This window comes from Nansenia antarctica (genome assembly GCF_963989245.1).
Source record: "Nansenia antarctica genome assembly, chromosome: 10".
Classification (NCBI taxonomy): domain Eukaryota; kingdom Metazoa; phylum Chordata; class Actinopteri; order Argentiniformes; family Microstomatidae; genus Nansenia; species Nansenia antarctica.
Window position 1 is genome coordinate 5,048,687 of NC_137680.1, and position 16,395 is coordinate 5,065,081.

The 16,395-nt window shown below is 44.5% G+C and overlaps 1 protein-coding gene across 1 annotated transcript in view; it reads right to left on the minus strand.

The window, feature by feature from the left end:
* The window catches only part of ncapd2 (non-SMC condensin I complex, subunit D2), a gene marked incomplete at its 5' end in the record, with an annotated part of 45,372 nt that overhangs the window by 25,128 nt on the left and 3,849 nt on the right, over window positions 1-16,395 (minus strand). Inside the window, 11 exons of the mRNA XM_080539991.1 lie at window positions 5,333-5,417; window positions 6,068-6,242; window positions 7,893-8,096; window positions 9,139-9,257; window positions 12,141-12,333; window positions 13,050-13,137; window positions 13,779-13,913; window positions 14,009-14,206; window positions 14,318-14,465; window positions 14,569-14,692; window positions 16,205-16,332. Of these exons, the coding sequence (XP_080396117.1) occupies window positions 5,333-5,417; window positions 6,068-6,242; window positions 7,893-8,096; window positions 9,139-9,257; window positions 12,141-12,333; window positions 13,050-13,137; window positions 13,779-13,913; window positions 14,009-14,206; window positions 14,318-14,465; window positions 14,569-14,692; window positions 16,205-16,332 (1,597 nt within the window). The remainder of the gene's footprint in view (window positions 1-5,332; window positions 5,418-6,067; window positions 6,243-7,892; window positions 8,097-9,138; window positions 9,258-12,140; window positions 12,334-13,049; window positions 13,138-13,778; window positions 13,914-14,008; window positions 14,207-14,317; window positions 14,466-14,568; window positions 14,693-16,204; window positions 16,333-16,395) is intronic.

Here is a 16,395-nt window from a genome sequence, read left to right on the forward strand (position 1 = left end):
GCCGTAAATTTAACTTAAGTTCAGCCGCGAAGTCGTTGCACTGTTGTCCTAAATCAGTGCAGACTGGCAGGGTAGGAGCACAGGTTTCATACAGGTTAGAGCGCTGTTATTCTGTCATGGTCTGATAATTAAGCATTGTTCTTTTTTATTTTATGACTTGTTTGATCGATTGATGCGTAAAAGTGAAGTTGTGAATGAGTCGCGAGTGTCAATGCTTTTCTACGATAATACTGATGACGTATCAGTCTTGAAGGGTTGTCCCATTTCATAGGGGTAGATTTCAACCCTGACGGCTTGTGGCTCTGTTCGAAGGCCTTGGCTCGAAATCGAGTCACGCTCGAAAACGAGCCATAGGGGTAGAAAAGGGAATCGGGATTGGGTCGGGATTGGGCCTAACTGTAGAAGAAGTATAAGAACATTGGTTTGTTCCGCCCTGCCTTTAGGACAGAGTCCCTCTCTTTGGACGAGTCCCCTTTGTAAGGGCGGAGTTAGTCTACGTCACGGGTCTGACTCTCCGCCCGCTGACACTGACTGACAGGGGAGGGCAGACAGGACGAGAGGCCCACAAATGCCACGGAAATAATCTTGAGTGGAACGTGTGCTGGAGGACCAAGGAAGGAAGCACGCACGCTCTCATAGCCAACAGTATTACTGAAGAGAGATGGGTGACTCCCTGCCACACACACGAAAACGAGCCATAGGGGTAGAAAAGGGAATCGGGATTGGGCCTTAAGGTGTAGCCTGAAGAGATGAAGGGTCTTCAGTCTACGGCAGAAGATAGGCAGTGGGAAGCCCGTTCCACCAGCGGGGTGCCAGGACAGTGTAGAGCCGTGATCTATTACATTCATGGCTTATGGTGAGTTTGTGCTTTGAGGTTCTCCTCTGGGTACGTATCGAACACGATATCCAATCGCTCGACAGATTCATGGCTCATGTGCGACGACCACACAAACCCAGCTATACTGGTGTTTACATAGTCCTGGAATGTTTTTGCAGTAATTGGCTGGACCATTACTGCGCCATCGAGCACAATTACAGTGGCATCCCTTGCTGCTGCTATGCAGGTTTTTACCGCATTCATGCATTTAGAATGTCTGCCTTTCTGCCGCTGCGGAAAAGCTCCCATGAAAAGAGTGGCTCCCCATGATTTTCAAACCTGCAGAAATCTGCCATGTCTGCATCGGGCCGGGATTGAAGGAAAAGGAATAGTTGGGTGACAAGTCGTGTTGTGCTTGTGAACGCCATAATTTTTTTGGGGGGGGGGCGGGGGGTTTGGGTCAGGTCGATTGGCAAATGTCAATGTATTTGTCCGTGGGATGGTATCTGAAACAGGCTTGGTGACCTTGTGTCATGAGATGCTTGCCTTTTTGCTGCATATGGCAACATGAGAACATTTGGCATACACCTGCCGCACATCGGAAGCTTGCGTAACTAATCCACTAAGAAGCTGAACATTTGTACAGAATTCTGCCCAGCTTTTCAGATTGGAATCAACATGATCTGTTACCGCCTTGTGAATGTCATCCATATCCTCCTACTCACATACAGAGCATACAGCATACAGACACATAGCATACAAACACAGATACATAGCATTATGTGTTTTAAGCGTTGCTGCAATAGCTAAACCAGCGGTTCCCAACCTATGGGCCTATTTTCTGAGAGTACTGCAAGTGGGCCGCCAAATCATGGGCAAAAATATGGTTTTATTGGCGTTTTTTTATTACAAAAACGTTTTAATTTTAAAAAGATTTTAAAAATCTTGGATTGAACAGCCTTGATCGTATTGTGTGTGGTGTGCGCCGATATTTCCATCCGAAAAGAAGAAGTCAGCTCGCTTCTTGATTGGCTACATTCCATCCCGGACGCGCGAACAGGGTTGCCAGATGGGATCGACATTTTCCACCCTAACCACAGTCTAAAACCGCTAATTCCACCAAAAAAACCCGAGCCCATCTGGCAACCCTAGTCGGGAGTCGGGAGTTGCCCACACACATAAGGATGTTTGGTCGTAAATATTGAACACATACACAGGGCTTAAAGTGGGAAAAAATCCTGTGCCTGAAACTTTTTCTTGGGGAGGGGGGTCACAGTTTGAGATATTGGGAGAGCGGGTACAGAAGACAGCTTCTTGTCTCAATGTTTAAATGCATTAATACTATTTTATAGTCAATACAAAATATGTCTCAATGTTAAAATGCATTAATACTTTAAATGAATGTGCAATATGACAACCCTTGTGTACATAAGGTTCAGATATAGGAAAAGTTAGGATATTTATAGCATAGCATAGAGTACAGCACAGTGTTTTATTGTATAGTATAGTAGTATAGTAGATAGTGTACATAGCCTTTATTTATGTAAACCAGCTCTTTTCCCTTTTTTATTTTACCCTTGGCCCTCGTGTTTTTAGTCTTTTTCCAAGCACCAGGGGAGCCCCCCCTCCTAAATTTCGTTGTATGGTACCTGTACTGTATTACAGTTTTTCTCAATTGCTAAAACACATTTCACAAAACTTTCCTCCATTTTCCCAAAACTCTAAACACAACACACTTTTCTAAAGCTACATAAGCAAAACCACACCTTCCCTCTTCAAAACTCAAACTCAAACCCTACCCCTAATCCTAACCCTAACCTTACTGTAACCCTAGCACCTAACCCTAACCCTAGTTTTCCCACATGTATGATAGTCATGCATAAAAATAAATCTGCGCTCCCTGTCTAACGTTATATCTAACATTACATATTTTACATTACAGTAAGGCTGATTTTGCATGATAGTCATGCATTTTTAGATATCTATTTCCCCCCTTTAAATGGCATATGATGTCCGAAATTTTACTAAAGTTCAGCCGCGAAGTTGTTGCACTGTTGTCCTATCGAGTTTTACGTAAATAAAGGTTTGAAAAATGTTACCGTATTCCCACATGTACCGTAACATGTACAATACTGTACTGTATCACAACTCAATGCAAACACTACAGAGGATCCATTACACACAACAATACTCACTGAAAACAATGTTCAGGGTGTGATGTTTTTTTATTTATTTATGGAACTATACCACACACACACACACACACCACAATCATTTGCAACAAGTGTCTTAAATTTTGAGTCGTTATGTTTAATGAATGAAGCCAGGTGTGTTCATTGTGTAAAAATGTTGCTGACTGTGGCAAGCATTTTGCATCACATGAGCTTTAATTTGAGAATTTGACATTTTGAGCAGAGTTTTTTGCAACTTGTGTTTTAGCAAGACAAAATGTGTTTAGATTTATGAGAAAAGGAGGATTGTGTTTTGTGAATTGTGTCTTCATGTGAAATGTGTTTATGGTTTTGGCAAATGGGAGCTAGTTTTATTAAATGTGTTTAGAGAACTGGTCATTTGGTTTAGAGAATTGGCTTTTGTGTTTTAGCAATTGGGAAAAACTGTAATGACAATAAAGACCATTCATTCATTCATTCATAATACTGTTTTATACTTAATAAAATAAAATAAAAAATAGATGTCTTTAAAAGGCCAAACTGATTGCATCACTTATTAAGCCACTATCACTATAACAATACAGAATAAAATATATACATGTCTTTAAAAGAACAAACTGATTACTTATTAAGCCACTATCACTTAAATTCTCCTTCTTGGCACCACGTCCCATAAGGCTTCCCGTCACTACTCAGGGTTTTTCCTGGCTCAAAATGAGGCGGAGGTGGTACCAGTGGTGTTTGACATCGGGGGGGACCCATGAAGCAGGGCTGTCTGGGGGTCCTTAAACGAGCATCAAACACTTAATTTCTTGCATTCTGGTGAATTTATATGCACCAATTTGTGCCCTTTCGCCATCAATTTATGGTGGAAATGTCATTATATATGTAAAGGAAAAAACTATATTCAGGCACCAGATGGCCACTCAAAATCTAATGTAATATAATGCAATATAAGGCTCTCAGGCATTCTGTACTTTCAAATATGTATTCTCCTTGAGCAGTCAACATCAACTATCAGCTGTTTCGCTAGCAAACACGAAAGCTACGTTATTTGTGAAACAGCGCCCCCGCCACCACGTCGGCGCAATGCCGCAATTGCAGTTTTCTTTTTTTTTAATTCTCCCGCGCCGGAAATCCGGCACTGTGCCGGAGTACTTTAAGCCCTGCATACAGCATTTACGATCTTGGTATTTGATCACCTGCTATATAAAACATCGCCGCTCGGCTTTAATGGTTTAACCGCTATTTATTTTATTTTTTTGCCACGCTCCCTCTAGTTTTTGGTCAAATTACGTCGTTGTTTTGAGCGCTCGTGGCGCTGCTGTGTGGGCCGCGAATACTGGAGAGATCTGGAAAGTGGGCCGTGAGTCCTAAAAGGTTGGGAACCGCTGACCTAAACCACCATTCAACTGATCAATTGTAACATTAACAGAAGAAGGGTTAAAATGTGCTAAATGGGTCAATATTGAAGAAACACATTTTCAGGGAGCCGCCATCTTGGAAATATGCAAATTAGGGGTCCAGACACACCCAATTATAAATATAAGCATTCAAATGTGTTTCTAATGGCCAAGAAACATAAAATAGACAGCACGTTTTTATTTGAAGCTCATTTGGTTCAAACGTTATAGCCAAAATCTTTTTCGAAGGGCGGCCATATTGATTTGGTCGCCATGGTGCCCCCGGTGGTTGCTGGCTCGGGCACCCTATCATTAGAGGATACTCTGGGCTACATCTGCACAAACTTAGCCTCATATAGACCCATGGCCCCCAACTACTATTAAATAACTACGGTATATATAATTTATTTTTTATTGGTGTTTTTCCACAAGACATTATTTTCTGAAATTGTTTCAACATGTTTTTGTAAACGAACATACAGAGAATAAAGGTTTTAAGAGATTGTGTATATAACAAAAAGGCTGCAAACAAGACACACTAATACTCCTAATGTTTCTCTATGTACGCCCCCCCCACCCGCAAAACCTTAACAAACTAATACTCCTAATGTTTCTCTATGTACGCCCCCCCCACCCGCAAAACCTTAACAAACTAATACTCCTAATGTTTCTCTATGTACGCCCCCCCCCCACCCGCAAAACCTTAACAAACTAATACTCCTAATGTTTCTATGTACGCCCCCCCCACCCGCAAAACCTTAACAAACTAAAAAGACAAAGAACAACGACTACAACAAAAACATGGTCTTCATGGTATATATCAAAATATTTACTGTTATTTCTACAGATTAATATTAGGTAGTCAAAGGAGCAATGATGGCCAAAACAACTGTTTTGTGGATGATATTTACATTAAGAGAGTAAAGAAAGGAGTAACTCACTATCTCGTCCAGACACTGGATGGTCCCTAGAGAGGCGTCCACCATCAGCTCAGACAGACTGTCCACCAGCGTGTGGGCTTTGGCCCTGAGGGAAAGAGAAAAACGTTTCTCAACAAAGAAACAAAGAAAACATGTTTCGGTCCGAGTCGGTTTGCAGTAGTTGCTGCTACCTTTAAGTTCAAAGTAAGTTGACGTTAACGGTAAGGACTGGGGGCAGGGTAGTCTGATTATGAATTCAACGTTAATGGCATCTTTTACCTGGAGCCAATGGCTCCATCAGCAGTAAGGGGCTGGCAGGTGGGAGATTAACATGCTCACAGTAGAACATTGGGTCACTGATAAATTAAACCCCTTGGTGTAATGGCTTAGGTGTTGGAGTGGTAGATCGCCGGGTGGCCTGGGGTGGTCCAGTGGTCTAGCACCGCGGTCTTAAGTGCACACATATGCCCATGTCGGCATGGGTTGGAATCCGGCACATACCCTCTTCTCCTTACTATCTTTATTAACTCTATCCAATAAAATAAAATAAAAATAGGAGTGGGACTGCCCCACTCAGAAAAAATAACCATAAAAAAAAAGAAGATCACCGGATTCCGTTTGCCAGCTTGGGATACATTCAACAGGACAAAACCGGGAGAGTTCCAGACGATTGAAATGTCATTGACCTTTAACTGTAGATCTATGGGAGTGTGGATGTATGTGTGTGTGTGTGTGTGTGTGTGTAACAGTGCTAACCTTATATTGTCTCCCTGAGGGTTGAGGTAGATGCGTTGGTAGGCTTGCACCACGGCGTCTTTGATGGCGGCGTCTGTCGACCAGACAAGAGGAAGCATCTTCCTCACCCCGGTCAGAGAGTTGGCTACGCTGAACTCACACACCGTCACACAAAACTGCACCGCCTCCTGGACCACTGACACACACACACACACACACGAGAGATTAATACACAACGTAAGCAAGTGCGTCATATGAGAGACAAGATAAGACACTTTGAATACACTTATAGCCAGGGGTGCACATAACTTTTTGGGGCCAGTGCTCAGAGGAGCACCTAGGGATGCTGCTTGGTGCTCCCCGAGCTCGCGAGTCACGACCCGTCCCACAGGATGGATGAAAAAGGGATACATGGATAACTTATATTAGCAAAACGACATTTATTCATAAATAAAGATGAACGAACAAATGATTGTGTGCAAAACAAAATAAACAAATGCAAAATCAAATGACTGCTCTTTAAGCATGAAAGTCTGTCAGACTCCTTTAAACACAATGAAATCAACTGACATCTCTTTAAGCACTAACTGAATGTCTGTTCTTTAAACACACTGAAATAAACGGACATCTCTTTAAGCACTGCTCTGTTCTGTAAACACTGAAATCAACTTTTCAACAAAAAGTTACAGCCTAAGCATTTATTTATGCTACAAGCTTAATCGTCATCATCACTGCTCTCTTGACTGCTGTAAATTATCACTGTCCTCAATTTCAACCATGGTAGAGGATGTATTTTTTGTGACCAACTTTTCCTTTTTTTTTTTTTGGGTGCGCAACAGCGCCTTCATGCGGCTGATCTGCCGCGCAGCATGCATTTTGGCGACGCATGCGCACTGGCGCACCAGTTATGTGCACCCCTGCTTATAGCTAATGATAAATCGTGAAAACACCCATTAATTTTATTGTTCTGTTTTGCTTGTCTCCAGAAGTTGCCAGAAGTTGCCCCAAAAGAAGTTGCCAGAAGTTGCCCCCAAGAAGTTGCCCCAAACCCCTGCCCGCTCACTCCGTTCCTCCACCTCGGCTGGCCGACTGGCCCCACCTCCTCTACACAGCAGTCGGGCTGCCCGATCACGTCTCTTCACAACACTGGCTCCCCGCTGGTGGAATGAGCTCCCCACGGCTGTCAGAACGGCAGAGTCACTACCCATCTTCCGTCGTAGACTGAAGACCCATCTCTTCAGGTTACATCTTAACTGCTCCTCCTGAGACATCTTCTGACCCTCACCACTACGTCTCCTAAAGACACCCGCTTTCCCCTTTACTGTGTCCCTAAGAACTTCTACTGCCCCCCTTGTACTGTTTCTCAGTTTCTCCAGTAATTAAAAAAATTAAAAAATAAATAAATTAAAAAAAAAAAAAATTTTTAGCAGAAGGCGATAATAGGGAGAAGGTTTTTCCTTCTATCAGTGGCCCCGGGCCCGAGCTAGAGTACTCTTCCTGCAACGAATAGTGGACTGCTGATTCATATGCTTAGTATTCAAATGTATTGATTGTAAGTCGCTTTGGAATAAGGCGTCTGCTAAATGCCAAAAATGTAAATGTAAATGTATGTTCCTAGCAAATGTTCCAGCTTACATGCATGGATTTTTAAAAGCATTTTTCAGCGCTGCTCGGGATAGGGCGTTGCTCCACCAGCTACCGTCACAAATTCATAATTTGACATTTGCGGCTCCGTCATAGCCCTAGAATGTGAATTGGAATCCCACGGTAAGCCGTGGTTAAATTTGGGGTAGATTTAACGGCATAAAACATTTGGAAACCACCCAAACCTAATGCAGACATATACCTGATGTGGTTTTGCAGTAGAGCATGGAGTTGATAACAGCGATGGCTTTATCCACTTGCAGGGTGAAGCTCTCTATATCTCTCAGGTACTGCACCAACATCTCCTGCTTCTTCAGCTCGCTCACCACCACCCCGTCCATCTCTCCCTCCTTCTGAGGGGTTGGGGGCAAGTCTTCTCTTAGCTCAGAGGTGTCCTGGTCAGGGCCTTGAAAGGGAAAAAAATTAAAAAGAGTACGGTTGGAAAAACAATCGACTGAAATCATATAAAGAAATTGCTGTCCACTGGAAACACTTTCCAATTTGAACCAACAGAACTCATGAGCAACAGAGCATGGGCAGGTAACGGCATGGGCAGGTAACGGCATGACTGGTAACGGGCAGGTAACGGCATGTTGCCATTAGCAACCACAGGGTATATACAGGAATCTTGAGGTTAATTTCAATACCTTTCTAAGACTTTTTAAAGACCATGTCAATATCTTTCCAGACCTCACCGCCACTTCGAGCTGTAACCGTTTACATCAGTGACACCTTTAACTTAACAGTTTTAGTTTGCAATAGACCAGACCACTATCATACAAAATAATTTCCGGTTCATCTTTGTTTTTTAATAAAACTAATAAATTCATGAACTTTTACTAAACTTTTACTTTACACATCCCTTTAAACACATCATGTACACAGTCATAGACTGATGGGATTTGCCCTGACCAATTTGAGACTGATTGAAGTAGCTTTAGCCACCTTATCAGAGAGCTAATCAGAGAGCATGCATCACCCACTCAACCTAGACAGTAATGCACTGTGTGGGCCCCATCTCCTTAATTGATTTGTCCTAATCAATTTGGGTTTGAATTGATCGAGTCTTTCCTCTTCTACTGTAGCCCTGTGGTGTTCACTTTAAAGACTATGTGGTCATTTTAGTCTCCATGTTTGAATGTCACCCTGGTTAAGAGCATGTCGTGAGCTTAGAATGATAAGGTTCTATCTCCGTTTAGGGTAGTTCAGAGATATTGAGCGTCAAAGTTTTTACATGCCATTATGTTTTGTGAGTTGGAACCTTTGTATTTTATGAATTACTAACTCAAAAATGTCAATTTTAAAAATAACACCACACAGGCATTAATAAACACCTAATGGATCAGATTATGTAAAAAACTAAATTTTGACAAAAATGGAGATAGAACCTTATAATTCTAACGTCACGATGAGTTGAATGGCGTGAAAGGTAGGTGAGTAGTCTTCACCTTTGAAGAGCAGGGCCAGTGTTTCCATTAGAGTCTCATGGGTGAGGGTGGACAGAGAGGAGAAGATCTCAGACTCGGGGAACAGGCTTCGGGCTCGCACACAAAGACGCACCGCATTCCTGAAAACCAAACCATATCCAATTCAAACCACATTAGAATAAACAAACAAACAAACATGCCATTGGTTTGGCATACCAGAGAGCGACAACAGCAAGTGAATGGATCATTCCATTTAAGAATAATAGATTGGACCAGGACACATTTTTCCAAACCAGGGCCAAATTATCTGGTTCTCAATTCTTGACGAGAATGATCCATTCAATTTGTTTTGAGCTCTGGTATGACCATGATTCAAATGTAGAATGGTTGTGTCATTTTTAGGATCTTCAGTCAGTTCGCATTCGCCTTGGTATCATCACTGGGCAAGAGGTCAAAGACGGGCAAGAGAATACTTGCCATGGTTCAAATGTAGAATCAGTGTTTCCTCTATATGCATTTATTGGTGGCGGGCCGCCACGAAATAATTTCCTCCGCCACTAACTGATTCAGACAGTCCACTTTGATTCAGGCTGCGCAGAAAGGCAGCGAGTTATTATGACCGGAGAACAGAAAAAAAGCAGATTGAAGCTAGATTTAGGCCGCTTCCAGACCAACATTTCGTTACGATTTAGGGCGTAGTTAGTTACAATATGTTACAATGTTGCAATTAACCTCGTCGTTTGTGTTCGCACTGCAATCGAGACTCAACAGGCGCGAGGCGCGAGGCGGCGCGAGGCGACGCGCTTTCAAAACAGTTTTGTGATTGGTCCGAATTTAGCGGGACATTTGGATTTCTCTCTTCTCCCGTCGCCGGTGCCTTTAATCCCGTATCCTAATCGAAAATGCAACATCATCAGCGACGACTGTGGGTTATTGCATTTACTGCTGTTCTCTGGTTCATGTTCTTATACCAGTGCTCAGTATAAAGTAGAGTATTTTAAATGAACATTCGTAATGTCTGTCTCTGATGTTCATGGTCAATTAAATGCGGTGGTAGCTGACGTCAGCACGTTGTGCCATTCTGAGCGGCAGCAGGTCTCGCTGCTCTGTTTTTAATGTTTGTCGGTTTTTTGTTGTATAATGTCTAATGTTACAACCTCAGCCAGAGTTGTTTATACCAGAAGTGCCCTCTTTGCACTAAGAGAGACTGCAAAACATGAGGGTTTCAAACACTCATTACCGAAGGAACTACGGAAGAAATACCAGGGGTGCAGAGCTGGAGCGAAGCTAAAAGCTAAATCGAGGAGGCGGTGGAGATACAAGCCGTTTCTACCATCAATCGTAATGGGAAATGTTAACTCCTTACCCAACAAATGTGACGAGTTGGAGGCACTCGTGATGCATCATTCAGTGTATCGGGAGACGGGAGTGCAGCCTGATGTGCTTCTCTGAGAGCTGGCTAAATGACAACATCGCCGACTCATGTGTGGAGATCGAACTATCGAGCAATATGCGCGGGGCAAAAATAATCTATTGCTTCTAAAATCACCACGAACAGAACGGCGGAGGTACGGGTAAACACGGCTCATGTTGGTGTCAAAGGTAAAAGTTGGTTTTCTTTAACTCAGCTGATAGCATTACCTTGCTGTTGTTGTTTACCGAATGCTCCATCTGACTGTCACACTGTGATTTTACTTGTGTAAACAGTTAATGAGTAACGTTAGCCGGTTTTGTGCGTGTACTGTCATGTGTGTGTGTGTGTGTAATGCGCGTTCCGCATGTTCCGCTGCAGCTGTAGGATATATTGGTATTTGATCACCTTCTACTGTATATAAAATCACCTGCTCGGCTTTAATGACTTAACCGCTATTTAAGAAATTATAATTGTTGCCACCCTCTATACTAGTTTTTGGTGAAACCACGTCTTTGTTTTGAGCGCCAGTGCGCGTTTTATGCGCGTGCACGCGAAAAGATAACCGCTCCGCCACTAATGTGAAAAATCCTGGAGGAAACACTGAGAATGGTTGTGTCATTTTTAGGATGAGAAAAAAAAAAAAGAAAGGAAGATCCCAAACATATTGATGATAAGTCTCACGAGATTTATAAAAAAAGTAGTTAAATTGCCCTCAGATTGAAAGAAGTCGCTCATGACCGACTGAATACTGAAGAGGTGGGTGACTCCCTGCCTGCCTGCCCCACACACACACACACACACACACACACACACACACACGTCAGCCACACTGTCAGCATCCTCCCAGTACCATCCCCTGTGTTTCTTTAGAGGAACACTACGATGAGTGGAGCTAGATCACTGTAGGCCGACCCTTACAGCAGAGCAGCAAACCTCCGCTACACTGCCAAGATTATCGGCCAAACAGACAGGGCAAGGGAGAGCCCAACTCTCTTCTTCAGTCAGTTCGCATTCGCCTTGGTATCATCACTGGGCAAGAGGTCAAAGACAGGGCAAGAGAAAACATGCCATTGGTTTGGCATAGCAGAGAGCGACAACAGCAAGTGAATGGATCATTCCATTTAAGAATAATAGACGGACCCGGACACATTTTTCCAAACCAGGGAAAATTATCTGGTTCTCTAAATTCTGACGAGAATGATCCATTCGATTAGTTTTGAGCTCTCTGGGTATGCCATGATTCAAATGTAGAATGGTTGTGTCATTTTTAGGATGAGGGGTGAAAAAAAAGGAAACATATTGATGATAAGTCTCACGAGATTTATAAAAAAAATAAGCCCGGATTGTCCTTTAGTGACGTTGATGGAACAAACCCCATGTGTACTCTGGTTTACCTCACCTGTATTTGTAAGTCATTTTTTCTGAGTGGGGCAGTCCCACTCATATATTCATTTTTATTGTGACAGAGACAGTAGAGATTTAGACAGGAAGGATGAGAGAGAGAGGAGGGATGACATGCAGGATATGTCCCCGGCCGGAATCGAACCGGGGACCCTGCGGTTACATGGTCAACGCATAACCCGCTACGCCACCTATGCGCCCCTCTCACTTGTATTTGTTGACGCGGAGGAACTGTGCTATCTGCACAGCTGTGGCCCTGTCGTCCCCTTCCTCCTCCGCCTCTCCTTCCTTCTCCTCCTCCTCCTCCTCTCCCTCACTGGTGGGCTCCAGCTCTGCTCTGGCGGTGAGGAGCAGCTCAGGCTCCATGGCGGTCCACAGCTCAGAGGCTCTGATCACTGCCACTAAAAAGAGGGTGACGACGAGGCAATCACTTATTGACTGGCAGTCAAATGTTAAAGAGCTGTTGAAACATTTATAAAGATCCCCTTCCCGGCATGAGGCAGACTAATCATTGCACAGTGTGGTAGAGGAGGACAATTGGAGGTAATCAGTCAAATGACAGGCGCAGAATGAATGACAGATTCGCTTTTTACAGGGTAAAAAAGAAGGAGCTGTGATTGGCACCACTTAAACGCCAGAGAAACAATGCTGTTCGATTTGGCAAGTGCCGTAGTTAAATTGCCCTCAGATTGAAAGAAGTCGCTCATGACCGACTGAATATTGAAGAGAGGTGGGTGACTCCCTGCCTGCCTGCCACACACACACACACACACACACACACACACACACACGTCAGCCACACTGTCAGCATCCTCTCAGTACCATCCCCTGTGTTTCTTTACAGGAAGACTACGATGAGTGGAGCTAGATCACTGTAGGCCGACCCTTACAGCAGAGCAGCAAACCTCCGCTACACTGCCAAGATTATCGGCCAAACAGGGCAAGGCAAGGGAGAGCCCAACTCTTTTCTTCAGTCAGTTCGCATTCGCCTTGGTATCATCACTGGGCAAGAGGTCAAAGACAGGGCAAGAGAAAACTCACTCCCAAGAGCAGGGACGGAATGGCCGACGGTTTTGAAAAGATAAATATTTCACAGGAGTAAAGGGTGTGCATTTACCTGGTTCCTTCTCCTTCACTTTCTCTTTCATCTCTTGCAGTTTGGCGGTCTCCTTCTCCAAGGCGGTTTTCAGGTCAGCACTGCTCAACTGCAACAGCAAAACACTTAGCTTTTCACCCTCTAATCCCAGCATGTTTCTACAGCCCATGGTCGACTGAACGGCCAACAGCTTATGGAATTTCTGTGGTATAATAAGGAATGGTGTAATTTATTCTAGAATGCCCTCAGATTACCAAAGAAAATACTCATAGCCCTCAAAGGCCCTCAACGAAGAGTTGTGTGTCTCCTTGCCAACTGACACACACACTGACACACTGACACACACACACACACACACACACTGACACACTGTCAGCAGCCTTCCTCCTGCCGTGTCCCATTTCTCTGGGAAGGGCAGAGTGTGAGGGAGACCGCTAGTTAACTGTAGATGGGCCCTTACAGCAGAGCAGACAGTCTCCACTGCACTGCCAAGATTACCCACCAATCAGGAGGCTGGAGCACACAATCTCTTAGCCTGACTGGCTCATACTTGCCATGATATCATCACTGGGCAATCATACACATCAGTGGGGGGTTGTGTGGAATGTATATTATAGTCACAATATACCAGAGATTCATAAAGCCACAAATACAAGTACAGTGTGTGTGTGTGTGTGTGTGTGTGTGTGTGTGCGTGTGTGTGTGTGCAGACGCCTTGAAGCTGTAGGACGCGCGTTGATGCATGTGTACCTTGCAGCTGTAGGGGTTATGAGCGATGAAGGCAGCCAGCAGCTGGATGGCACTCTTGACCACGTTTATGGATTTGTCCATCAGTCGTCCCACGGCCAGGCCCATCACCTCACTCCACCTGCACAGGGGCAGAGCCTGCCGGAGCAAACAAACACACGACATCAGTCACAGAGCTCGATGCAATCTGCAGGGAGGAGATGTACTACTGACTGAATAGTACAAACACACACCTTGCTATTGACGATGCGCGTGTAGACCTGTAGCACACGTGACCTGACGTGCGAGTGTGCGTCGTGCAGGTGTTCTTGGATCGTGTCCAGGAAGCGGTCCCGAGTAGCTTTGCCAGAGTCGTCCAGCCCGTCTCCGCTCAGGACCCGCACCAGGACCTCACCCAGAACCTCACACACTGCCACACGCAGATTGTGGCTCTGGAAGAGAGAGATCGATTAATGCACAGTCCTCTCATGCATGTATTATGTGTGCGTGTATGTGTGTGTGTGTGTGTGGGTATGTGTGTGTGTGTGTAAGACGGTCCTTACCTCTCCCTCCAGGTGTGTGAGTAACACACTGATGTTGGGGATCATGGTTTCAGGCACCAGGGTGCCTAGCTCAGACAAGAAGCTGGAGAAGGCTTTGACCCCTGACCCCTCTCTGGCCAGCTCCTCGCTCGACTTCTGACCGATCTCCCTGTGAGGAGAGACACGTTAGTGGGGTCAGCCCAAGGGACAAAACACTGATGACCATGTTCCAATATGTTCTCACTGTAGAGCCAGAAGCAGCCCTTACTGACCTCATGACCTCTCCTACGACGGCCTTGATTCCATACTCTGTGCTCCACACAGACACAGCATGGGCACACACTGACGACAGCTGTTCAAAGTGCTGTAGCATCTGGATCACCTTCACACTGGCTCCTGGGGGGGCGAGAGAGGGGGAGATGACACTTCAGAGTCATGACAAAAGTGTACCAGGGAGGGATCCTTGAGCCTGATGACTGTACACCATGAAAGGTTTTCATTCTCATCTATACAGACCATTAATGGGAACTAGGGATGTCCCGATCCTACTTTTTCACTACCGATACCGATACCTGGGCTTCAGGTATCTGCGATACCGATCCGATATTTGTATACATTTTTTGACCCCTGAATAATAACAAATACCTCCCCAGTATATAGTCCACACCAACAACAGTTAAATTAAAGACTGCCAGCCTTTATTAAAGCAACAAATGTGACGTGTTGTGGATTGGAACTACGGATCATAAGCTTTCAAATGATGCGTCATACATTGAAATCCGAAAAAATATGAAGTTAGAGTCATTTGAATGTTGTTAGACGTCAGGCACATATAGGGTTAACCTCTTTGTAATGAAACCGGAAGCACACAGCGCTACGAACTATGAGAGCTGTATCCTATATACCCATTGTGCGCATTTTAAGCGCATATAGGACTCGCGTGAAGCATTTCTGCGACACGCGTTTCTGTTCAGTTTTCATTCCCTCATCGCTTATACACAGAAGTTTGACTGCGCATGACAGTAGTTCAGCAGTAGTCGCACTGGTGCGATTGAATGTATTTCCAAGTCGCACAGAAATATATTCACTCTCAAATGCGACCAAAACAGTCGCACTATCGAGCCCTGGTCATGCTACTACTGTTGTCGTCACTTGAGTGACACGCCAGATCGGGCACGCGGATCGGAGCCTTTTTTTTCTGGTGCGATCCGCGATCCAGCATTCAGGACCAATATCGCGGCGATATCCGTTATCAGTATCGGATCATCCCTAATGGGAACTGATTCATGCACACAAGATGTTGACTGTGTACAGGTGTGTGTGTGTGTGTGTGTTAGAGAGAGAGAGAGAGAGAGAGAGAGAGACCAACCAACCTATTATGGTATAATAATAAATGGTGTAATTTATTCTAGAATGCCCTCAGATTACCAAAGAAAATAGTCATAGCCCTCAAAGGCCCTCAACGAAGAGTTGTGTCTCCTTGCCAACTGACACACACACACACACACACACACACTGTCAGCAGCCTTCCTCCTGCTGTGTCCCATTTCTCTGGGAAGGGCAGAGTGTGAGGGAGACCGCTAGTTAACTGTAGATGGGCCCTTACAGCAGAGCAGACAGTCTCCACTGCACTGCCAAGATTACCCACCAATCAGGAGGCTGGAGCACACAATCTCTTAGCCTGACTGGCTCATACTTGCCATGATATCATCACTGGGCATTCATATACATACAGAGATTCATAAGACCACAAATACCCAGAATACAAGCACAGTGTGTGTGTGTGTGTGTGTTGGTGCACGCAAGCGTCTTGCATCTATACAGACCATTAATGTGAACTGATTCATGCACACAAGATGTTGACTGTGTACAGGTGTGTGTGTGTTAGAGAGAGAGAGAGAGACCAACCTAGGAGATGGTTATACTTCTTGACTAGCACACCCAGCAGGTGGATAACACCATCACGGGTGGGCTTGTTCTTCACGTGGCTGATGGTGGGGTTCTCCAGGAGCTTGTAGCAGCAGCATGTCACACAGCTGAAAACACAAGACATTTAATCGGATTGGTGCCATTCCAAGACCACTCTTAATGTGGACATG